The sequence below is a fragment of the Salvelinus fontinalis genome, chromosome 10, assembly GCF_029448725.1.
Source record: "Salvelinus fontinalis isolate EN_2023a chromosome 10, ASM2944872v1, whole genome shotgun sequence".
NCBI lineage: Eukaryota > Metazoa > Chordata > Actinopteri > Salmoniformes > Salmonidae > Salvelinus > Salvelinus fontinalis.
Window position 1 is genome coordinate 15,198,399 of NC_074674.1, and position 25,891 is coordinate 15,224,289.

Consider the following 25,891-nt stretch of genomic DNA (forward strand, 5'->3'; position numbering starts at 1 on the left):
CAAATCTTTGAATTTGTTGCATGTTGCGTTTATACTTTTGTTCAGTGTATATTTCAACAAAGTATTGTTGCAGGAGTGCTAATCTTATCCGTTTCTAACAAACGATTTTCAGAACATTCTTCCTTGTGCTTTTTGAGGTGGAATGACACATACAAATGTCAGTGGTATACACAATCTACCCATTACCACCTATTTGAATGATTCAACCCATCCTACAAATGCTGACTTTCAATTCCTGACTCTCAAACGGCCTGTCCATTCGTTCTGTCTGTTGACAAAGGATCCTCCTTTTCCTCCTACCCTTCACCATCTCTGTTGTCGTGTCTTTGCTATGCCGGATTAAGTGATATGACATGCTATTTTATAAAGTAATTTCTCTGTAATTAATATTACCTGATTAAACTAATCATGTAAATGTAATTAATTAGAAAGTCGGGGTACTACGGAATAATGTTTATAGAGCTGTTGTCTTCCGAATAAACTCTTAAAGACCTGGTAATCTTTTATATCAATAGCAGTCAATTATTAATCGTCACCTTATTCAGTCTTAACCAAGATTCTTACAACGTTCAGATATCTACACGAACCCTGGCTAACAAGCTGAATCAGCAATACAAAATTTGGTTTAATTATTTATTTACTAAATAATCACAGAATTACATATACACAGGATGGATCATACATTGATTACTAATTATGTCATACAAGAAAACATCCCTAGCGGACGGAACCGATATGACGGCTGGTTACACAAAGAAAGGGGGTTGGGTTAGAATGCAAGCGCGGGAAGACTGAGGAACAAAAGGATTTGGCCTCTATCGGACCTTATGAAGCTGTGCTATCGTAAATACAGAATCGTATGCATTCTAAATAACTGCCCATTTGGAAAAGGAAAATGCAAGAAATATTTACTCTGAGCTGTGCTTCGATAGATTGGTCATAGATGGAAGGCTGGGTTGCCCAGCAGAGATCTCCCTTGTCCTTTGAAGAATATGTCTTGTGGTAGAAAGTATATGTTGTAGTACCGTCATTGTGTGGTAGAACGGATACGTTGTAGTACCCTGTCTTTCTAAAGATATTGTCCGTCCTTTCCTAGCCCACGTTTACAGCTGCTGCTGCTGCTAACTCGACGTCTAGGATGTATCACTTCTTTAGTGAATAAGAGTTCAAAGTTCATACCAAGTTGCCATACTATAAGCTCATGCTATATTCTGGCTGGTATAGTCGAAATTCCTCCTTCCAGCGTGTCGATCGTCACCTCCACATTGAAATTTGCCCTTCTAAACGTATGGACATCAGTCCTCACGTCACCGGGAACACAGTGTTAATTAGGTTGTAGTCATTCAACCAGTCGCAACCAGAGCTCACACCGAGGTTGGCTTAGTTCTGTAGTTGATATTAGCCCTTTTAAACGTATGGACGGCAGTCCTCACGTCATCGGGAACACAAGAGGTTGACTTTCGTCAATGGGCTTTTGTAGTGGAGAGAATGGCGTGTTTCATAGTTTACAACCAATGTCTGTTCACTTGTGCGGGGATGCTGAGTGAGCAGAGTTTACTTTATGAAAACAATTCTCTCATTTAGAAGCTAAAATTACATGATCTTTTCACAAATTGTTTTTAAATTGCCCAACAATTTCATGTGAAGACTTTCCAAGATACAGTATGTCATCCTATCATCAGTAATAATGTCTCAGACGACAACTGATCTGACGTCATATTCTTTAAGTACCAACGGTTTTCAACTGGTTGGATTACCAAAATATGGTTCCGTTCCCAACCTTTTGATGTTACCAGACTCTCTCTATGTTAACAAAGGGCTTTCCAAGAGTCAAATCTGTAGAGTTGAGAGAGAAAATAGGGGAAAGGTATTTATGAGGGTCATAAACCTCCCCAACAGGGCAACATCATGACAATGTGCAGTTCTGCTGCGGCCGTGGAGATAGAAAGGTCTAGCAACAGCTCTTGGCAAGAGGCACCTTGGGCGACCACGACAGAGTTCATAAACAAAGAAGAGGACCGCAGGAGAAGCAGGGGAGAATAGTCCTCAGAGGAGGAAGAAAACAGAAAAGAAGTGAAGAGGCCACAGGTTTCAGATGGTGGTGGTGATTTCGTGGGGGATGGGATGTGTGAAAAACCCATGCATGTTTTGACAAATGGAGACAGGAGGAAAAGTGAGAACAGACTATAATTGATTAAAGAGTAAAGGTTTTCCAGCCTGATCCAATGGCATGTGTCCACTCAAATCAACCTCACTTTATGTACCTTCTTCTCGCTCTCCCACACACATGGAAGCTCACATGTTCTCTCCCTCTCTCTGTAACCCCCACCTGACAGATGCACACACACCTGCAGCTCGGCGATGGTGATCTTGTGGTAGATCTTCTCCTTGTCGCAGCATTTGTCCTGCGATATGGTGATGTTGGCGAGCGTTGTCTCAAAGTCCAGGATCTGCTGCATCTGGCTCTGTGTGGAGTTCTTATCCCCTCCCAACAGCAGGCCCAGCTCCACCATGTAATCCAGATATGCCTTCAACGCATGGGAGGGGATATAATCGAAGTTTTTCCTCATACAAGTAGAAACAAGTGTCATTAACCACCCACGGACTGGTTCATAATAATGGACTATTCCACCCTGACAGCGTTTGTGTGCATTGTGTCACGCAATATGATTGCTCACGTTTGCAATCTAATTTGTTACAGTACCTAATTTTGACAGCCATGGATAGGCGAAGACCCCACCCGTACTGGCCACCACCCACCTCTCTAGCCACCCAAACTTTACTCACCTTTTCATTGGCTGTGTTGCCGTCATAGTCCCGCGGGGGGAGGAACAACCCTGATTGGTCCACCTGGCCGAAATACATCAACAGGTGAGCAAACGCACTAATTATAAGGGAGAATGAATTGAAGTGTGCAGAGTCCATTCACTTTCACATTTGGCACCTGCTAAAATCCATTGGATATTTATTCTCAAACAAATGAATCCCGACCTCAGGGGAAACATAACCGTATTAAAAAAATAATCCTGCACATACCTCTGAACTGGTGATTTGGTTGACGTTACGGCCCAAGATATGGTTGTTCTTACATAAGGAACTGGCTTCATTAAAGTGTTACCAGACTGTTACTCCCAGCACCACAAAGTGACAGTGTGTTGTGCGAGCGTGCATGTGTCCGTCTCTGTGCACTATTGCAAAGGCTACATTATACCTAAATGTAGGCCTACAACGTTTAATATGCATTTTTATAATCATCTTCTTCGTCACATATGCGTTGTTTGACTCGAGGACCAGCAGCGGGGCATTTTTTTACACAAAGAAAAGCTTTGCCCCAAGTGCGATTCAAACTCACAGTTCTTGTACATCGTCATCTCCAGGCTTACCACCTTAGTGGATCACACCACCAGTCAGTTATAGCAGTAAGGGGTAAATTACAGCTATTTGAATTTTCAAATATAAACTTCTCGTTGCATTATCCTCCTACATCTTTATTCCTGTGAAAGCACAAGGATGTGTCTGAAACGGATAGGCAAAAACCATGAATTTGGTCATATGAGAAAATGCATGTTTTGAATTTTGTGTAACGCTAGTAAGGCTAGGCAACTCAAGGAGGCATCATGCAATATACAGGTAACGTCCAAAATGGGGGAAACACCAACAAAGTGTCTTAAATGAAGCATTGGGTTTTAGCGCTTTTTGAGGTCAGTTCGGTTATAAAAAAATTGAGTTTTTCAATTTCGGTTTTGAGAATTATTTTAGACATTGAAAGGTAGTATGCATTTTTTGGGTTCCCAGCACCACAAAATGACACTGCTGTGTGTGAGAGTGAGCATACATGCGTCTATCTCTGTGCACTACTGCATAGGCTATATTATACCTAAATGTAGGCCTACAACAAAATGTGAAAAAAGTCAAGGGCTGTGAATACTTTGAAGGCACTGCATTATTTAATTCCATGTCATCATCTCATCTCTATAGAGCTGCTGCCTATGCTGTCTGACAAAATCCCTATTTTAGTAGTTCTTCAAAGAGAATGAGGCATACTTTTATGAATGCCAACTATCAATCACTTAGTGCCTTCAGAAAGTATTCATACCCCTTGACTTATTCCACATTTTGTTGTATTACAAAGTAAAATTAAAATGGTCATTTTTGGTCAACGATCTACATAAAATATTCAGTCAATGTGGAAGAAAAATTCAAACATTCATGAAAAATAAAACAAATAGAAGCGTCCCTTTTTCAGGTCCCTGTCTTTCAAAGATAATTCGTAAAAATCCAAATAACTTCACAGAACTTCATTGTAAAGGGTTTAAAACACTGTTTCCCATGCTTGTTCAATGAACCATAAACAATTAAATGAACATGTGCCTGTGGAAACGTCGTTAAGACACTAACAGATGGTAGGCAATTAAGGTCACAGTTATGAAAACTTAGGACACTAAAGAGGCTTTTTACTGACTCTGAAAAACACCAAAAGAAAGATACCCAGGGTCCCTGCTCATCTGCGTGAACGTGCCTTAGGCATGCTGCAAGGAGGCATGAGGACTGCAGATGTGGCCAGGGCAATAAATTGCAATGTCCATACTGTGAGACGCCTAAGACAGCGTTACAGGGAGACAGGACGGACAGCTGATCGTCCTTGCAGTGGCAGACCATGTGTAACAACACCTGCACAGGATCGGTACATCTGAACATCACACCTGCGGGACAGGTACAGGATGGCAACAACAACTGCCCGAGTTACACCAAGAACGCACAATCCCTCAATCAGTGCTCAGACTGTCTGCAATAGGCTGAGAGAGGCTGGACTGAGGGCTTGTAGGCCTGTTGTAAGGCAAGTCCTTACCAGACATCACTGGCAACAACGTCGCCTAAAGGCAGAAACCCATCGTCGTTGGACCAGATAGGACTGGCAAAAAGGGCTCTTCTCTGACGAGTCGCAGTTGTGTCTCACCAGGGGTGATGGTCAGATTCGCATTTATCATCGAAGGAATGAGCGTTACACCGAGGCCTGTACTCTGGAGGGGGATCGATTTGGAGGTGGACGGTCCGTCATGGTCTGGGGCGGTGTGTCACAGTATCATCAGACTGAGCTTGTTGTCATTGCAGGCAATCGCAACGCTGTGCGTTACAGGGAAGACATCCTCCTATCTCATGTGTTACCCTTCCTGAAGGCTCATCCTGACATGACCCTCCAGCATGACAATGCCACCAGCCATACTGCTCGTTCTGTGCGTGATTTCCTGCAAGACAGGAATGTCAGTGTTCTGCCATGGCCAGCGAAGAGCCCGGATCTCAATCCCATTGAGCACATCTGGGAACTGTTGGATCGGAGGGGGGAGGGCTAGGGCTATTCCCCCCCAGAAATGTCCGGGAACTTGCAGGTGCCTTGGTGGAAGATTGGGGTAACATCTCACAGCAAGAACTGGCAAATGTGATGCAGTCCATGAGGAGGAGATGCACTGCATTACTTAATGCAGCTGGTGGCCAAATCAGATACTGACTGTTACTTTTGGTTTTGACCCCCTCCCTTTGTTCAGGGACAAATTATTCAATTTCTGTTTGTGTTTATTTTCAGCAAACTTAACTGTTGACAGTGAGAGGACGTTTCTTTTTTTGCAGAGTTTATCTTGATTAGATAAGTATTCCTCCAGTGTTTTGTTTGTGCTTAGTTCCATTCCATTTATTTTTTATCCTGAAAAACTCCCCAGTCCTTAACGATTACAAGCAAACCCATAACATGGATGTAGCCACCACTATATTTGAGAATATAGAGAGTGGTATTCAGTAGAGGTCGACCGAATATGATTTTTCAACGCCGATACCGATTATTGGAGGACCCAAAAAACTATACCGATTAAATCAGACGATTTAAAAAAAAAAAATTATTTGTAATTATGACAATTACAACAATACTGAATGAACACTTATTTTAACTTAAAATAATACATCAATAAAATCAATTCAGCATCAAATAAATAATTAAACATGTTCAATTTGGTTTTTAAATAATGCAAAAACAAAGTGTTGGAGAAGAAAGTAAAAGTGCAACATGTGCCATGTAAGAAAGCTAACGTTTAAGTTCCTTGCTCAGAACATGAGAACATATGAAAGCTGGTGGTTCCTTTTAACATGAGTCTTCAATATTCCCAGGTAAGAAACTTTAGGTTGTAGTTATTATAGGAATTATAGGACTATTTCTCTCTATCCCATTTGTATTTCATTAACCTTTGACTATTGGATGTTCTTACAGGCACTTTAGTATTGCCAGTGTAACAGTATAGCTTCCGTCCCTCTCCTCGCTCCTACCTGGGCTCGAACCAGGAACACATCGACAACAGCCACCCTCGAAGCAGCGTTACCCATGCAGAGCAAGGGGAATAACTACTTCAAGTCTCAGAACGAGTGACGTTTGAAACGCTATTAGCGCGCACCCCGCTAACTAGCTAGCCATTTCACATCGGTTACACCAGCCTAATCTCGGGAGGTGATAGGCTTGAAGCAGAGCGAAGAGCTTCTGGCAAAAAGCAGGAAAGTGCTGTTTGAATGAATGCTTACGAGCCTGCTGCTGCCTACCACCGCTCAGTCAGACTGCTCTATCAAATCATAGACTTAGTTTTAACATAATAACACACAGAAATACGAGCCTTAGGTCATTAAAATGGTCGAATCCGGAAACTATCATCTCGAAAACAAGACGTTTATTCTTTTAGTGAAATACGGAACTGTTCCGTATTTTATCTAAACGGGTGGCATCCATAAGTCTAAATATTCCTGTTATGTCATAATTACGTAAAATTCAGGCAAATTAGTTCGCAATGAGCCAGGTGGCCCAAACTGTTGCATATACACTGACTCTGCGTGCAATGAACGCAAGAAGTGACACAATTTCACCTGGTTAATATTGCCTGCTAACCTAGATTTCTTTTAACTAAATATGCAGGTTTAAAAATATATACTTCTGTGTATTGATTTTAAGAAAGGCATTGATGTTTATGGTTAGGTACACATTGGAGCAATGATACGCACCGCATCGATTATATGCAACGCAGGACACGCTAGATAAACTAGTAATATCATCAATCATGTGTAGTTAACTAGTGATTTATGATTGATTGATAGTTTTTTATAAGATAAGTTTAATGCTAGCTAGCAACTTACCATGGCTTCTACTGCATTCACGGTGGTTAGAGCGTTGGACTAGTTAACTGTAAGGTTGCAAGATTGAAACCCCCAAGCTGACAAGGTAAAAATCTGTTGTTCTGCCCCTGAACGAGGCAGTTGACCCACCGTTCCTAGGCCGTCATTGAAAATAATAATGTGTTAACTGACTTGCCTAGTTAAATAGATGAAATAAAGGTGTAAAAAATAAAATAATATTTTTTCAAATCGGCCAAATCAGTGTCAAAAAATACCAATTTACGATTGTTATGAAAACTTGAAATCGGCCCTAATTAAATCGGCCATTCCGATTAATCAGTCAACCTCTAGTACTCAGTAATGTGTTGTATTGGATTTGCCCCAAACATAACTTTGTATTCAGGACATTTTTTTAAAGTATTACTTTAGTGCCTTATTGCAAACAGGATGCATGTTTTGTACAGGATTCCTTTTTTTCACTCTCAATTAGGTTAATATTGTGGAGTAACTACAATGTTGTTGATGCATCTAGAGTTCTCCGTTTCAAAGTCACCATTAGCCTCATGGTGAAATCCCTGAGCCGTTTCCTTCCTCACCGGCAACTGAGTTAGGAGGAATGCCTGTATCTTTGTAGTGACTGAGTGTATTGATACACCATGCCAAAAGTGTAATTAGTAACTTAACCATGCTCAAATGGATATTCAATGTCTGCTTTTTTTACCCATCTACTAATAGGTGCCCTTGTTTGCGAGGCATTGGAAAACCTCCCTGGTCTTTGTGGTTGAATCTATGTTTGAAATGTACTGCTCGGCTGAGGGACCTTACAGATAATTCTATGTTTGGGGTACAGAGATGAGTCCATGCAACTTATGTGACTGGTTAAGTAAATTTAAGTTATGGAAACGTATTTAGGCTTGCCATAACGAAGGGCTTAACACAAGACAGTTCAGCTTTACATTTTTTATTAATTTGTCAACATTTCAAAAAACATAATTCCACTTTGACATTCTAGGGTATTGTGTGTAGGCCACTGACAATTTTCAATTCAGGCTGTAACAACAAAATGTGGAAAAAGTCAAGGGGTGTGAATACTTTCTGAAGTTTCTGTAGATCATGGGTTTTCAGGTAGAGACCTTGCAAAGCAACTGCTATTTATCCCTCTTGATCGTGCATTCTCTTCTCTCCGTCTCTGGACAATTAGGCGCGCAATGGATTATGGTCATTGTTGTTAATTACCACATTTTCTGCACTAAACTATGTAGAATATTGGCCTGTTGGAAACTACAAATCCCTACTACATCGCACAGTTCAGGCTTAACCTGATTTATCTATGGAGAAACTACAGTGAGAAAATGCGCATTGAGCTCACAGAAGAAAAAGGAAGTAAATGGAATTCAAATAATTTAACAGATGTCGGTCAATTAGTTGTTTAAAAACCGAACAATAACCAAAATGTTGGTTAATCGCTCAGCACTAGCATTTGGCCACCACGAGCTGCCAGAACAGCTTCAATGCGCCTTGGTATAGATTTTACAGGTGTCTGGAACTCGACACCATTCTTACAAGAGAAATTCCATAACTTGTTGTTTTGTTTTGTTGATGGTGGTGTAGAACACTGTCTCAGGCACCTCTCAATCTCCCATAAGTGTTCAATCGGGTTAAGATCTGGTGACACACACACACACCCTTTAAACCCCCTATGCTCCTTTTAGACCCCTTTTTCAAAGTCACAGATCTCTTCTTCTAGCCATAATAATGAGCAACTGGGCATTTTTATGCATGACCCTAAACATTGGATGTTTTAATTGCTTAATTAACTCAGGAACCACACCTGTGTGGAAGCACCAGCTTTCAAAATACTTTGCATCCTTCATTTACTCAAGTGAGCTTTCTCTGGTCTCTCCTCCTCCCGTTACGGGGTCTGAGATGCCGAAGCCTCTCACCATTAGCTCTGACAAATTGAAAACCAGAGTCATTGGCGACTCCATTACCCACAGTATTAGACTTAAAACGAATCATCCAGCGATCATACACTGTTTACCAGGGGGCAGGGCTACCGACGTTAAGGCTAATCTGAAGATGGTGCTGGCTAAAACTGGTGAGTGTAGAGAGTATAGGGATATTGTTATCCACGCCATGCTTTTGTCACTTCTAGGTTAGACTACTGCAATGCTCTACTTTCCGGCTACCCGGATAAAGCACTAAATAAACTTCAGTTAGTGCTAAATACGGCTGCTAGAATCCTGACTAGAACCCAAAAAATTGATCATATTACTCCAGTGCTAGCCTCCCTACACTGGCTTCCTGTTAAGGCAAGGCCTGATTTCAAGGTTTTACTGTTAACCGACAAAGCGTTACATGGGCTTGCTCCTACCTATCTTTCCGAGTTGGTCCTGCCGTACATACCTACACGTACGCTACGGTCACAAGACGCAGGCCTCCTAATTGTCCCTAGAATTTCTAAGCAAACAGCTGGAGGCAGGGCTTTCTCCTATAGATCTCCATTTTATGGAATGGTCTGCCTACCCATGTGAGAGACGCAGACTCGGTCTCAACCTTTAAGTCTTTACTGAAGACTTATCTCTTCAGTGGGTCATATGATTGAGTGTAGTCTGGCCCAGGAGTGTGAAGGTGAACGGAAAGGCTCTGGAGCAACGAACCGCCCTTGCTGTCTCTGCCTGGCCGGTTCCCCTCTCTCCACTGGGATTCTCTGCCTCTAACCCTATTACAGGGGCTGAGTCACTGGCTTACTGGTGCTCTTTCATGCCATCCCTAGGAGGGATGCGTGGGTTGAGTCACTGACGTGATCTTCCTGTTTGGGTTGGTGCCCCCCCTTGGGTTGTGCCGTGGCGGAGATGTTTGTGGGCTATACTCGGCCTTGTCTCAGGATGGTAAGTTGGTGGTTGAAGATATCCCTCTAGTGGTGTGGGGGCTGTGCTTTGGCAAAGTGGGTGGGGATATATCCTTCCCGTTTGGCCCTGTCTGGGGGTATCATCGGATGGGGCCATAGTGTCTCCTGACCCCTCCTGTCTCAGCCTCCAGTATTTATGCTGCAGTAGTTTGTGTCGGGGGGCTAGGGTCAGTTTGTTATATCTGGAGTACTTCTGTCTTATCCGGTGTCCTGTGTGAATTTAAGTATGCTCTCTCTAATTCTCTCTTTCTCTCGGAGGACCTGAGCCCTAGGACCATGCCTCAGGACGACCTGGCATGATGACTCCTTGCTGTCCCCAGTCCACCTGGCCGTGCTGCTGCTCCAGTTTCAACTGTTCTGCCTGCGGCTATGGAACCCTGATCTGTTCACCGGACGTGCTACCTGTCCCAGACCTGCTGTTTTCAACTCTAGAGCCTGGTTCCTCTCTAGGTTTCTTCCTAGGTTTTGGCCTTTCTAGGGAGTTTTTCCTAGCCACCGTGCTTCTACACCTGCATTGCTTGCTGTTTGGGGTTTTAGGCTGGGTTTCTGTACAGCACTTTGAGATATCAGCTGATGTAAGAAGGGCTTTATAAAAAAAAATGATTTCCTTTATTTTGGCAGTTACATGTATATTGGCACACTTACACTCTTGTTACAGACCAAGGGTAACAAAGTCAACCTTGAAGTTGGCCAAGTTGACCTGTTAAATGTGATTGGATGGTGGCTCTACTGTTTAAGATCTCCGATAGGTTGATTTGTTATTTTGTTACTGGACATACAAATGACTCGTGGTAGCAGGGTGGCTATTTGTGCCAGGTATGCCTATGGAAAAGCTAGGAGCTAGCCACTTTAGACCAAAGGTCTAAACCTCCGGTCTAAGCACAAGTTTGCAAGTATGGACCCACACTGTATAGCCTTGAAACACGTGCCACACGTGCCACCCTTGCGGGGTGCAAGCCCAGAGAGTAAATCAAGTACACATACATATAGGCTTACAGGTGGCCAATTGGATAGCTCAGATAACCGTGTCTGCAGCCGATGATTGTCAAGCAAATAACTGCCGGTCTCAAGGTAATTGATCATTAATGAACAAACTGGCTTCCACACACAGCCTACAAGTCACTAATGCGGGACTTTGGAACATCTACATTTCAAAGACTCATAAATCGATATAATATAGCCTACACCATCACAATAAATCCATTATTTATTTATTTTAGACAGGTCTAAAGAAACATGATATAAAGAAAATGTAGTCTATTTCTGTCACGTCCTGACCAGAGTTCTTATGCGTTGTGCTTGTTTTAGTGTTGGTCAGGACGTGAGCATTCTATGTTGTGTGTCTAGTTTGTCTGTTTCTGTGTTCAGCCTAATATGGTTCTCAATCAGAGGCAGCTGTCAATCGTTGTCCCTGATTGAGAATCATATATAGGTGGCTTATTTTGTGTTGGGGATTGTGGGTGGTTGTCTGTCTTTGTGTTCTGCACCAGATAGGACTGTTTTCAGTTTTCACATTTATTGTTTTGTTGTTTGTAGTGTTCACACATTCTTTATTAAATTATGTTGAACACTAGCCGCGCTGCGTTTTGGTCCTCTTCTTCATCCCAGGAAGAAAACCATTACAATTTCAGAAGAACAGAATAATCTGAGTTTTCCTTATGTTAGGCCCTGATCTTCCTATGCCACATGCCTGTAAGCTACACTAGTTAATTTAGCTGCCAAGATTTGCTTAGAATTCATGGCATTATTTTATAGTATGAAGAAGACAATTGAACAAAGCTGAATAACATAGAAAGGATATTGCACATGCGGTTATTCTGTGTTGAGCGATTAACAAAGAAACAGGTACTTAATATGCTTAATTTAGAGTTATTTATGAATATTTTTTTTTTTTAAACTTCAATTCACCTTTATTTAACCAGGGAGGCCAGTTGAGAACAAGTTCTAATTTACAACTGCGACCTGGCCAAGATAAAGCAAACCAGTGCGACAAAAACAACAGAGTTACAAACAAACGTAGAGTCAATAACACAATAGAAAAATCTATGTACAGTGTGTGCAAATGTAGAAGATTAGGAAGGTAAGGCAATAAATACGCCATTGAGGCGAAAAAATTACAATTTAGCATTAACACTGGAGTGATATATTTGCAGATGATGATGTGCAAGTAGAGATACTGGGGTGCAAAAGAGCAAGAAGATTAATAACAATATGGGGATGAGGTAGTTGGGTAGTGCTATTTACAGATTGGCTGTGTACAGGTACAGTGATCGAGATACTGTACCTGATACTGTAAGCAGCTCAGACAGCTGATGCTTAAAGTTAGAGAGGGAGATATAAGTCTCCAGCTTCAGTGATTTTTGCATTTCGTTCCAGTCATTGGCAGCAGAGAACTGGAAGGAAAGGCGGCCAAAGGAAGTATTGGCTTTGGGGATGACCAGTGAGATATACCTGCTGGAGCGCGTGCTACGGGTGGGTGTTGCTATGGTGACCAGTGAGCTGAGATAAGGCGGGGCTTTACCTAGCAAAGACTTACAGATGACCTGGAGCCAGTGGGTTTGGGTACACATATGTAGCGAGGGACATCCAACGAGAGCGTACAGGTCGCAGTGATGGGTAGTATATGGGGCTTTGGTGACAAAACAGATGGCACTGTGATAGACTACATCCAATTTGCTGAGTAGAGTGTTGGAGGCTATTTTGTAAATGACATCGCCGAAGTCAAGGATGGGTAGAATAGTCAGTTTTACGAGTGTATGTTTGGCAGCATGAGTGAAGGAGGCTTTGTTGCGAAATAGGAAGCCGATTCTAGATTTCATTTTGGACTGAAGATGTTTAATGTGAGTCTGGAAGGAGAATTTACAGTCTAACCAGACACCCAGGTATTTGTAGTTGTCCACATATTCTAAGTCAGAACCGTCCAGAGTAGTGATGCTACTCGGGCAGGCAGGTGCGGGCAGCGATCGGTTGAAGAGCATACATTTAGTTTTACTAGCATTTAAAAGCAGTTGGAGGCCACGGAAGGAGTGTTGTATGGCATTGAAGCTCATCTGGAGGTGAGTTAACGCAGCGTCCAAAGAATGGCCAGATGTATATAGAAGGCTGTTGTCTGCGTAGAGGTGGATCAAAGAATCACCAGCAGCAAGAGCGACATCATTGATCAATACAGAGAAAAGAATTGGCCCGAGAATTGAACCCTGTGGCACCCTCATAGAGACTGCCAGAGGTCTGGACACAGGCCCTCCGATTTGACACACTGAACTCTATCTGAGAAGTAGTTGGTGAACCAGGCGAGGCAGTCATTTGAGGAACCAAGGCGATTGAGTCTGCCGATAAGAATGCGGTGATTGACGGAGTCGAAAGCCTTGGCCAGGTCGATGAAGACGGCTGCACAGTACTGTCTTTTATCGATGGCGGTTATGATATCATTTAGGACCTTGAGCGTGGTTGAGGTGCACCCATGACCAGCTCAGAAACCAGATTGCATAGTGGAGAAGGTACGGTGGGATTCGAAATGGTCGGTGATCTGTCAACTTGGCTTTTGAAGATTTTAGGAAGGTAGGGCAGGATGGATATAGGTCTATAACAATGTAACTTTAGTTGTGATTCAAACGGAGTATATGTTCTGAAAAAAAAGTCGCATGAAAGGCATGAGCTCTGCTTTGGGTTTTTTCACAGGCTGTCACTTCATCACTCTCATTCACAAATTTAAAAGCACTTGATAATAATCACATTTCCCAGCGGCATCCCCTTTATGTGGATGTAATGCCCCCTAAAAAAAATCCATGCCTTTTGCGGGAAAGTGGCCAAAGTGGCCATTGTGAAAGTAGGCCTAATGAACAGCAAAAGCATATGTCCATCTACTATCCCCCATAGTACAAAAGTTGACCTATTCTGTGCGTGAAATAAATATTCCAAACATAGTCTGGGACAGTTGTGGGTTGCAATAGAGCCCAAATTAATACAACCATTAGCATAAAAAAAAAACGTTTTAAAGTAATGAGTCTGACGCAACAGATCAGAAAGTTTATCGACATTACGATCGGCTAAACGTTTAGGCCATTTCTTCAAATTATAAGCGCAGCAATGCACACACTATAAGCGCAAATGTTCCATTAGCAAGACAACACCATTCTCAAAAGTGACCGCAGATGCGATTATGCATGTAATGCTTTTACTATAAAAGGTGCATTTTTATGGTGAAAATTATCTTCCCCGAACTTGAAACTCACACACTGCATATGTATGCCAGTTAGGCTCTACACCTGTTGTAAAGTGGATTAATGTGCTTCATTTTAAGAAGTTATTTGGCAACTGTAGTTGTGATACAAACCATATAAAAACATATAGGCCTATTGGCTAGGCTACATGAGGTGTGCGACTATGATCTGAAATAGTCACACAGAAAAGGCATTCGCTGTTTCTTGCCTTGAAGCTGGGCATCATTCACAAGAGATAATATATAATTCACAATATTAGCCCATTCTTCATTTAATCTTGTCTTTACATATACTAAATAATATATGTCTGAAATTTGTTTTGATTTAGAATGGACCATTATCATGCACCTGTCTCGAAACATGGAGGGGAAAAAAATACATGTCATCTATGCACTTAAATGGATGCTTTTCCCGGGGTTCATTTTCATGCCAGCCAAGTAGGCTATACTCGTGTTGTAAAGATAATCAATGTGCTTAATATTAGGAAAGTTTAGAAATAAATATAGTAGGCCTAGCCTATAGACAGCTGATGGGATCCTCCTTTTAAGAGGCCATCACTCTGTTTTCTCAGGCAATTGCATAGCCGATAAAAATGTTGAGTAACATGAGCTCATCAAGTGATTGATTAGATTTGCGATTACATTTCCATTGATGTCGGACTGATTAGAGCGACAATAGAATGCTGAGGACCAGGCAGTTAGCAAGTTGGTAGGCTACTAATGACCACCACCAGCATCAGAGCTTGGATAAGCCTAATTACCGTGACTAAATGTTCACATGGAATTTGACTGCCGTTATGACGTGTGACTGCCGGTGTGGTAGTAATACGGTCATTGTAACAGCCCTATGCATGCATGCCTGCCTGCCTGCCTATGTGTTTGTGTGTGTGTGCTAACCCATGTATTTTCATTTAAAATAGACCCAAAGCCAGAGCAACTGACCTGGATGACGTTGCTATTGGAATTATTGGGGTCCACGTTGACTCTGACTGTGAAGAAGGGCTGGGCGCGGTAAGGACCTGACACAGTCTTTAGCACCTCCATGAAGTTGTCCTTCTCCCAGGGCCCACTGATGCTCCAGCCCCCTGTCTGAACACACACAGACCAAACAGAGGGACAACAAGTTCAGAGGCACAGATAAATGTATTACCTTTGGTCAGTTTTGCATTTTCCCCCACTAAGGCGAGGGGAAATGATTCCTAGATCTGTACCAGTGGAGGCTGGTACGTTAAATGTTGCGTAACATGAGCTCATCAAGTGATTGATTAGATTTGCGATTACATTTCCATTGATGTCAGACTGATTAGAGTGACAATAGAATGCTGAGGACCAGGCAGTTAGCGGAGGAGCTATAGAAGGATGGGCGTTGAGTAATATGAGAAATAAGGCTACATTATTCTGAGACACATCTTAGTAGAGTGCAATTATGGCAGTGTAGTTGGGTAGAATATTTCCATTTACAAAGATGGCAGGTTAATCTTGCCTAGGGCTGTGGCGGTCACAAAATGTTGTCAGCCGGTGATCGTCAAGTAAATAACTGTCGGCCTCACGGTAATTGACCGTTAATTAACAAACACATTTAGCATCTCCTGGCTTCCACACACTTACAAACCACTGATGCAGACCTTTGGAACATATACAGCCTAATAAATGTACTATAGCCTACGCCTTCACAAAAATGCCATTATTTTAGACAGGTCAAAAGAGATTTGATATGAAGAAAATGTAGTATTTTTCAGAAGAACAGAATAGCATACTGAGTTGTGCTTATGTTAGGTCCCGATCTGGCTATGTTAAATGGCTGTGGGCTACACTTTCATTTAGCAGACAAGATTTGCTTATAATTCCATGGCATTTTATAGTATGAAGAGTACATTTGAATAAAATAGGAAGGATATTTTCTCCAAACGATTTGAGGGAGTACATGCAGTTATTCTGTATTGAGCGAATAACAAAGAAATAGGTAGTCCTATATGCTTCATTTAGAATTATTAATGTAACTTTAGTTGTGATACAAATGCTGAGCTAAATGTCTTGATTGTTAATACATTATAAGGATGCATGATCTGACTAATGATGTTTGAAAAAAAGTTGCTTGAAAGGCCTGAGCTCTGCTTTTTTTTTGCGCAGGCTGTACACACTACATCAGTCTCTCATTCATTCATTCTCAGTCATTTTGCAGGGCGCTGGCATTGCAGCTCCTTGCACAAAGGCGGAGGTAGCGGACCTGCTGCTGGGTTGTTGCCCTCCTACGGCCTCCTCCACGTCTCCTGATGTACTGGCCTGTCTCCTGGTAGCGCCTCCATGCTCTGGACACTACGCTGACAGACACAGCAAACCTTTTTGCCACAGCTCGCATTGATGTGCCATCCTGGATGAACTGCACTACCTGAGCCACTTGTGTGGGTTGTAGACTCCGTCTCATGCTACCACTAGAGTGAGAGCACCGCCAGCATTCAAAAGTGACCAAAACATCAGCCAGGAAGCATAGGAACTGAGAAGTCGTCTGTGGTCACCACCTGCAGAATCACTCCTTTTTTGGGGGTGTCTTGCTAATTGCCTATAATTTCCACCTTTTGTCTATACCATTTGCACAACAGCATGTGAAATTTATTGTCAATCAGTGTTGCTTCCTAAGTGGACAGTTTGATTTCACAGAAGTGTGATTGACTTGGAGTTACATTGTGTTGTTTAAGTGTTCCCTTTATTTTTTTGAGCAGTGTGTAATTCACAAGTGATAGGCTAATATTGTCACCCATCAGACTAATCTTGATTTAATCTTGTCTTTACATATACTAAATAATATATGTGTGAAATTTGTTTTGATTTAGAATGGACTACTATCATACACCTGTATCAAAACAGGGGAAGCGGGGAAAAATACATGTCATCTATGCACTTAAATTGAAAATGGAGTAAACTTTCCCGTGGTTCATTTGTGTAGGCTATACTTCTATGGTAAATATAAGCAATGTGCTTAACCCCTTGGCGCGTACGATCACGTATTTGTGATCATTGAAGAGTGGTTCCTGCAGACTACGATCACGTATTTGTGATCATTGAAGAGTGGTTCCTGCAGACTACGATCACGTATTTGTGATCATTGAAGAGTGGTTCGTGCAGAGTACGATCACGTATTTGTGATCATCGAAGAGTGGTTCGTGCAGAGTACGATCACGTATTTGTGATCATCGAAGAGTGGTTCGTGCAGAGTACGATCACGTATTTGTGATCATTGAAGAGTGGTTCCTGCAGACTACGATCACGTATGATCCAACAAACGCGTCTAAACAGCATTGTTGTCGGAAAAGCATCTTTTGTACTGATGGGGAAAAAAGGTCTTCACAACTTGATTCCTCAAATTCACCTTTATTTAAAAAGAAATGTGGAACTTCATCATCCAAACATAACACGGAACACATCCACAGCTAAACTCATTCCATAAACCAGTCTAAATAACAGGTTGCACTGACAAAACAAACATAAAAGTTACCGACCTAACAGCTAGACTTGTTTACAATGTACCACATCTCTGGTGAGCACAAGGGAGGAATGTAATATTGATTAGAAAAAAGACGCGTGTCTGCTAAGCTAATAGGAGCTAAATTCTTTATGGTGGCAGCCATGTTTGACGAGCATAAACTCCCTACTAAAAGGACACCAATAAGAAGAGATTTGCTTTGGCCAAGAAACACGAGCAATGGACATTAGACAGGTGTAAATCTGTCCTTTGGTCTGATGAGTCCAAATTTGAGATTTTTTGTTCCAACCGCCGTGTCTTTGTGAGACAGAGTAGGTGAACGTCTGACGTTAGCATGTATGGCTCCCACCATGAAGCAAGAGGTGTGAAGGGGTTGGGGTGTTTTGCTGGTGACACTGTCAGTGATTTATTTAGAATTCAAGGCACACAACCAGCATGGCTACCACAGCATTCTGCAGAGATACGCCATCCCATCTGGTTTGTTTTTCAACAGGACAATGACACAACCCACCTCCAGGCTGTATAAGGGCTTTTGACCAAGAAGGAGAGTGATGGAGTGCTGCATCAGATGAGTGGCCTCCACAATCACCTGACCTCAACCCAATTGAGATGGTTTGGGAGGAGTTGGACCGCAGAGTGAAGGGCCTATACTAGGTTGATTAGAAAGGGGACAGTGAAGTAGCAGTGTCTTTATTAGCAAGTTTGGTAGCAAGTTTATTTTAACTAGGGAAGTCAGTTAAGAACAAACTCTTATTTACAATGACAGCCTACCCCTAATGACGCTGGGCCAATTGTGCACCACCCTATGGGACTCCCAATCACAGCCGGTTGTGATACAGCCAGGAATCGAACCAGGGTCTGTAGTGACGCCTCCAGCGATGAGATGCAGTGCCTTAGACCGCTGCGCCACTTGCGAGCCACATTTTCTCGTTCTTTTTTCAAACTAGTTTTTAAGACACTATTAAAGAGAAAGGACAGTGTAGATCATGGGTGGGCAACTCCAGTCCTCGAGGGCCTGATTGGTGGCACACTTTCTCCATCCGTAGCAAACACAGCTGATTAATCAAATGGCATTCTAAACTGAAGATCATGATTAGGGGATTATTGGAGTCAGGTGTGTTAGCTGGGGCTGGGTCAAAACTGTGACACCAATCAGACCCTCAGGGACTGGAATTGCCCACCCCTGGTATAGAAGGGATGCGATAAGAGGGTTTGCGACAAAGTAGGAGGGGCTCCTAGATTCAAACCCATATGGTCACGAGCATAATGTGTTAATGACATTGAATCATGGAGTGCGTGGTTGTGTCCCAAGAATATCTCCTTTCTCATGAAGTGTGCACTCGTTCATTACTTCCCACAAATGTAAAAGCACTGGATTGGTGTAGGCATAAAAGAGGGAGTTTCTTTTTACTATTTCCTTTCAAATCCGTAAAGGGTACACACTTTGGCAGAAAGCGGAGATTAGGACGTAACTTGAGTGTATTTGCGTGCACGCGTGAAGGGGGCTTGGTCTGAAGCAAAACTGACCTTTGTGATGAGGTCAATAAGGGGCGTGGCTCCCAGCTCCTCAATGTGCCGCTCATTGAGACAGGACAGGTAGTAGAACTGAGTCTTCCTCTCCGCCTCGCTGCTGGAGTTGAAAGTGACGTTTTCTGAAGGAGGAGAGAAAAGAGGGGTAGGGATGAGGAGGAAGAGATGGATGAGGAGAACAGAGGCTAATGTGATTGTGTGAGGCGGAGACAAGAAGACCTGTCATTTCCTTCTATATAACTTAATTACATGACAAGAGATTTGGACAGGCTTGAAGCAAATAACAGTATGTCATGGACAGTTGACCTGCGGACTGTTCTGACAGTAGGGAGCTGTGTGATTGAACTGTGACCTCTCTGGGACGGTTGGGACACACGAACACACACACCGTGGGGCCAATACAATAGCACCTTGGGGGGGGGGGGGGGGGGCTCAGACTAGGGTTGAATATTTCCCTGGTATTCAAAAGCATATACTGTAAATAGGCCTGTGTCTGGATTTGATTAGGAGAGCGTTGACTGAAAATTCAAGACTGATGCTACCCGAGCCTGATGAGAATTATCTGCAGAGTTATCCTACAGAAGTTATAACTGATGCAGCTAAAGGGGACGAACAGGATCACAATAACCTCTGGTACAGTGGAAGGAGGCTGGCAGCCCAGTAGAGATTAGTTTTAATTCAACAGTCGATGGAGCGTAAAGTTCTGCATGCACCGGAGGCAACAAGGTATTCGTCAGGACAACACCGTGAGTGTCCCTCAGCCTCGGTCCCAATGGCACCCCCAGGTGGTGAAGGTAGGAAACAACACCTCCACTACGCTGATCCTCAACACACAAGGGTGCGTACTCAGCCCAATCCTGTACTCCCTGTTCACCCATGACTGCGTGGCATTGCACGCCTCCAACTCAATCATCAAGTTTGCAGACGACAACTGTAGTAGGCCTGATTACCAACAATGAGAAAGCCTACAGAGAGAAGTTGAGGGCCTTGGCGGAGTAGTGCCAGGAAAATAACCTCTCCCTCAACAAAAAGGAGCTGATCGTGGACTTCAGGAGAGCAGAGGGAGCACGACCCCATCCATGCCGACGGGACCGCAGTGGAGAAGGTGAAAAGCTTCCAAGTTCCTCTGCATACACATCACTGACAATCTGAAATGGTCCACCCACACAGACAGTGTGGTGAAGGCTTAACAGCGACCTCTTTAACCGCAGGAGGCTGAAGAAATCCATCTTGGCCCCTAGCACCCTCAAACTTTTACTTACAGATGCACAATTGAGAGCATCCTGTCGGGTTGTATCACCGACTGGTACGGCAACTGCACCACCCGCAACCGCAGGGCTCTCCAGAGGGTGATGTGGTCTGCCCAACGCATTACCGGGAGGCAAACTACCTGCCCTGCAGGACACCTACACCACACGATTTCACAGGAAGGCCAAAAATATTGTCAACCACCCGGGCCATGGCCTGTTCACCCCGCTATCATCCAGAATGCGAGGTCAGTACACGTGCATCAAAGCTGTTTTAAGCCTTTCTCAAACCCTAAGCATTCGGGAAGTAATGCCTAAACTGAAGTTTTAGATTCCCTTTTGCAGAGTTTGAATGACAGCTAAGATACAGCGCCACATGGCGCAATTAAAACGTCAAGCAATGCCGTAATTCTGTCACTGCAGTCAAGCCACGGGTTGGCGTTTTATTTGGAGACTGGGTTGCAACAAAAGCAGGAGAAATGGTATACGACAAGTGTCTATGTTTACAGTATGTTGACAGTATACATGTCAGTGTGTACGCGTGTGTGTGCGTGCATGTTTAGAGAGTTTTAAGTTCCTTGGTGTCCACATCGACAAACTATCACGGGCCAAACACACCAAGAAAGTCGTGAAGAGGGCACGACAACGCCTTTTCCCCCTCAGGAGAGTGAAAAGATTTGGCACGGGTCCTCAGATCCTCAACTGTTCTGCAGCTGCAATATCGAGAGCATCCTGACCAGTTGCATCACCGCCTGGTATGGAATCTCCTCGGCATCCGACCGTAAGGCGCTACAGAGGGTAGTGCGTACAGCCCAGTACTTCACTGGGGCCAAGCTTCCTGCCATCCAGGACCTATAATACTAGGTGGTGTCAGAGGAAGGCCCCAAACAATTGTCAAAAGACTCCAGTCACCCAAGTCAGACTGTTTTCTCTGCTACCGCACAGCAATCGATACCGGAACGCCAAGTCTAGGTCCAAAACGCTCCAGCTTCTACCCTCAAGCCATAAAACTGCTGTAAGAATATTTATTTATTAAATACACAATGCAGAGGATGAGAGGTCAATAGAGAACTAATGATCAATGGAAATAGTGTTTTTTTTCTGTAATATCAATGGGTCAGAGAATTTCAGTCCGGGACCCATAGCTACATGGAAAGTTCTCATTGGTCCAAATTGTTTATACAGTGAACCTGAAATAGGATACTTGTTATTTGGCCATTGGCCCAGTTTTATTTCAAGGAATTCTAAATTGGTCAGCCACAGGTTAGGGCTGGGTTATAAAACTACATCCTGTCCCTTTGTTCCGTGGAGAGAATCACTGAGGACAGGGGAGCATAAACATCTACTATCTACCTCCACTCATGATTTGTTCTCTATGAATAAACCTATTTCCTCCCCCTGATTTGCTTTGTGGTCTGTGTTAACATCAACTGCTAACACTGAAAAATGTATCAAATGGCCACCCGGACTATTTGAATTGACACGGTCTAGTAAAAACTTTTTGTATTTTTTTTTAAAGAGTTTTACTTTAGTATATTTAGTAAATATTTTCTTAAAACTGCATTGTTGGTTAAGGGCTTGTAAGTGAACATTTCATGGTAAGGTCTACACATTTGGCAAATAACATTTGATGTGTATGCTTGCGTGTGTGTGTGTGTGTGTGTGTGTGTGTGTGTGTGTGTGTGTGTGTATTGTGTATTGTGTACATGTCTTTGGTTCCAACTCACCCAGCAGGTTTCTGAGGACAGCCTGGTTCTGGTCCCAGACGCTGTTGAAGGTGCTCCAACGGGGGCGTCCGTCGGGGAGAGGGTTCTTGCGGACCCAGCCCCCGCAGGCGTACTGGTAGAAGTCCTGGCAGGGGTCAGCGCTGCGGTCCAGGGCCTGCGCGATCTTACTGGCCACCGTGAAACAGGCCTTGGTCAGACACAGGCCCTGTGCTTGGTCTTGTGTGAAGTTAGAACAAAAACATTTGGTAAAGCTCTACTTAAAAGCCTGCGCATATAATGCTTAACGATGTGGTTATAATGCATTGTCACAAGAATTTTGTATGATCCCATTTTATATTTTGATTTTGTTTAACCTTTATTTAACCAGGAAAAAGCCCATTGAGAGCCAGAGTCTCTTTTTCAAGGGAGACCTGGCCAAGCCAACAACAATCAATACATCACATAATCAAAAACACACAACAATACAACATGATCTAGCCTAAAAAAAAAAAATTACACTCATCTGTAACAGTCTCCAATCAATATTTTAAATGAATTCAGTGGCACTAACATATCGAGATGAAGCATGGATTGTAGACTACTCCATGCGTCTGGTGCACAAGAATAGAAGGCAGTCTTGCCTAATACTGTGAATGTCCTGCGGACTTTAGGTAGCAACCACCTAGCAGACCGTGTATGGTAACTGCTGGTGGTGAAGGAGACCAGACTACAGAGGGAGTTTACCCAAAAGGGCTTTGCAGATGAACACATACGAATGTATCTTTCTGCGCATATAAAGTGAGGTCCAACCTACCATTTGGTACAATGTGCAATTGTGGGTGAGTGACTTTACATTTGTAATAAAGCGCAAGGATGCATGATAAACAGTCCAGTCTCTGTAAGACAGCCCACCTGCATATACAACAAGTCACCATATTCAATTACAGAGAGAAGTGTCTGAACAAGCTTTTTTTCTAGCCATAAGCAGAAAGCCTTATTACGAAAATAAAAACCCAATTTCAATTTAAGCTGTCACAAGATTAACCAAATGAACTTTAAAAAGGACAACTTGTCATCCAACCAAATACATAGGTATTTGTAGGATGACACTTTTTCAATGGATAAGCCACCAGATGTGACAATGCTAACGTTCTCTGGCAGAGTTCTAGCTCTGTTAAAAGGTCATGAATTTAGTTTTTATGTACATTCCAAGACCAGTTTGAGACCATAAAGGGAGGCCTGCAGTGACTGAAAAGCAGTCTGGAGCTCTTCAACAGCCTGAACCAGAGAAGGAGCACATGAATATATGACTGTATCATCTGCATATAGATGTAACTTTGCTGGTTGCATCCCATTTCCCAAAGCATTAATAAAAATTGAGAACACAGGAGCTAAAATAGAACCCTGGGGCACACCTATATTAATCTCAAGAAAGCTAGACTTGTGATTGTCAGTATATACACATTGTGTTCTGTCAGAAAGATAGTTCCTAAACCAATTTATTGCCCCTTCACTGAGACCAATGTTATTGAGTCTAGCTAGCAACAATTCATGGTCAACTGAATCAAAGGCCTTTGATAAATCCACAAACAGAGCAGCACAATGTTGCTTTTTATCAAGTGCATTAATGATGTCATTTGCCACTGCCATAGCTGCAGTTGTGGTACTGTGCCCCGATCTAAAGCCACACTGAACCCTGTTCAGTATGTTCTTTTCAACTAAGAGGCTTTTTTTAACTGTGAGTTCACTAGGGATTCATAGACTTTGGCCAGGATAGAGAGTTTAGAGATAGGACTATTGTTATTAGTATCTGAGAGATCTCCACCCTTTAGCATTGGGAGGACATAAGCTGATATCCAAATGCTGGGTATGGAATTGGTTAAGAGTCTCAAGTTGAAAATGTGAGCCACAGGTTAAGTACTAATACTATACATCTTAATAATCATTCGTAATGATACTGCTTAACACCAACCAGTTGGAATGTTGATACATAGACATCACATATTATCAGCCTTATTATAAGGGCTCATACATGCTTTTGACAAATGTGTGTATGCATGCATGCATGCATGCATGCATGCGTGTGTGCGTGTGTAACCACAGGCCTCTCACCTTTGTTGTGGCGCATGCCTAGAGTGACGGTACATCCGAACAGGCCGAGGACAGAGGAAAGCAGCACGCCAGCCAGCACCATCCTCTTGCCCGGGGAACTGAGAAGCTGGATGCCACCCTTCCGGAAGCGAACCTGTGGAAACACGAGTCAGAGAAAGAATAGTGGATGGGATGACATCACAAATGCCACAGAAACAGTTAAGAGGGCCTCCATTCGTGCAGAGCCGTGGTGGATTTTAACATTTATGGCACGTCACAGATACAGATCGCCCCATCGGAGACCAGGGTTCAATCCCTGCGTCCACTCATCCCACTGGTTCTCCTACCGGCCTGTATCCCCTTCTGAAATATATACAGGTATGCAGTGTATTCAGAAAGTATTCACATCCCTTGACTTTTTACACATTGTTGTGTTACACCCTCGATTTAAAAATGATTAAATTGAGATTTGTCGTCACTGGCCTACACACAATAACCCATAATGTTAAAGTGGGATTATGTTTTTTGCCATTTTTACTAATTAATAAAACATTTAAAGCTGAAATGTCTTGAGTCAATAACTCCTTTGTTACGGCAAGCCTAAATAAGTTCAGGAGTAAAAATGTGCTTAACAAGTCACATACAGTAATAAGTTGCTTGGACTGTGTGCAATAAGTGTATAACATGATTTTTTAATGACTACCTCATCTCTGTACCCCACACATACAAATAATTGTAAGGTCCAGTGGTGGAAAAAGTAAAGATAACTTAACTGAAAATAACTAAAGTTAAAGCGAAAGTCACCCAGTAAAATGCTACTTAAGTAAAGGTCTAAGTATTTGGTTTTAAATATAAACTCAGCTAAATAAGAAACGTCCCCTCACTGTCAACTGCGTTAATTATTAATGTAATAATGGTCAAAATCAAAAGTAACAGTCAGTATCTGGTATGGCCACCAGCTGCATTAAGTACTGCAGTGAATCTCCTCATGGACTGCACCAGATTTGCCCGTTCTTGCTGTGAGATGTTATCCCACTCTTCCACCAAGGCACCTGCAAGTTCCCGGACATTTCTGGGGGGGAATGGCCCTAGCCCTCACCCTCCGATCCAACAGGTCCCAGATGTGCTCAATGGGATTGAGATCCGGTCTCTTCGCTGGCCATGGCAGAACACTGACATTCCTGTCTTGCAGGAAATCACACACAGAACAAGCAGTATGGCTGGTGGCATTGTCATGCTGGAGGGTCATGTCAGGATGAGCCTGCAGGAAGGGTACCGCATGAGGGAGGATGTCTTCCCTGTAACGCACAGCGTTGAGATTGAGCTTGTTGTCATTGCAGTCAGTCTTATGATGCTGTGACACACTGCCCCAGACCATGACGGACCCTCCACCTCCAAAAATCAATGCGGCTCCAGAGTACAGGCCTCGGTGTAACGCTCATTCCTTCGACGATAAACACGAATCCGACCATCACCCCTGGTGAGACAAAACTGCGACTCGTCAGTGAAGAGTACTTTTTGCCAGTCCTGTCTGGTCCAGCGACGGTGGGTTTGTGCCCATAG

At 43.0% G+C, this 25,891-nt stretch overlaps 1 protein-coding gene across 1 annotated transcript in view; it reads right to left on the bottom strand.

Moving 5' to 3' along the window:
* LOC129863677 (endothelin-converting enzyme 2-like) overlaps positions 1 to 25,891 on the bottom strand; it is a 46,709-nt gene that overhangs the window by 16,782 nt on the left and 4,036 nt on the right. Inside the window, exons 2-7 of the mRNA XM_055935827.1 lie at positions 24,350 to 24,482; positions 22,259 to 22,474; positions 19,282 to 19,406; positions 15,216 to 15,362; positions 2,788 to 2,850; positions 2,349 to 2,528 (exon numbers count right to left, since the gene is read on the bottom strand). Coding sequence (XP_055791802.1) covers positions 2,349 to 2,528; positions 2,788 to 2,850; positions 15,216 to 15,362; positions 19,282 to 19,406; positions 22,259 to 22,474; positions 24,350 to 24,431 — 813 coding nt within the window. The 5' untranslated portion in view covers positions 24,432 to 24,482. The remainder of the gene's footprint in view (positions 1 to 2,348; positions 2,529 to 2,787; positions 2,851 to 15,215; positions 15,363 to 19,281; positions 19,407 to 22,258; positions 22,475 to 24,349; positions 24,483 to 25,891) is intronic.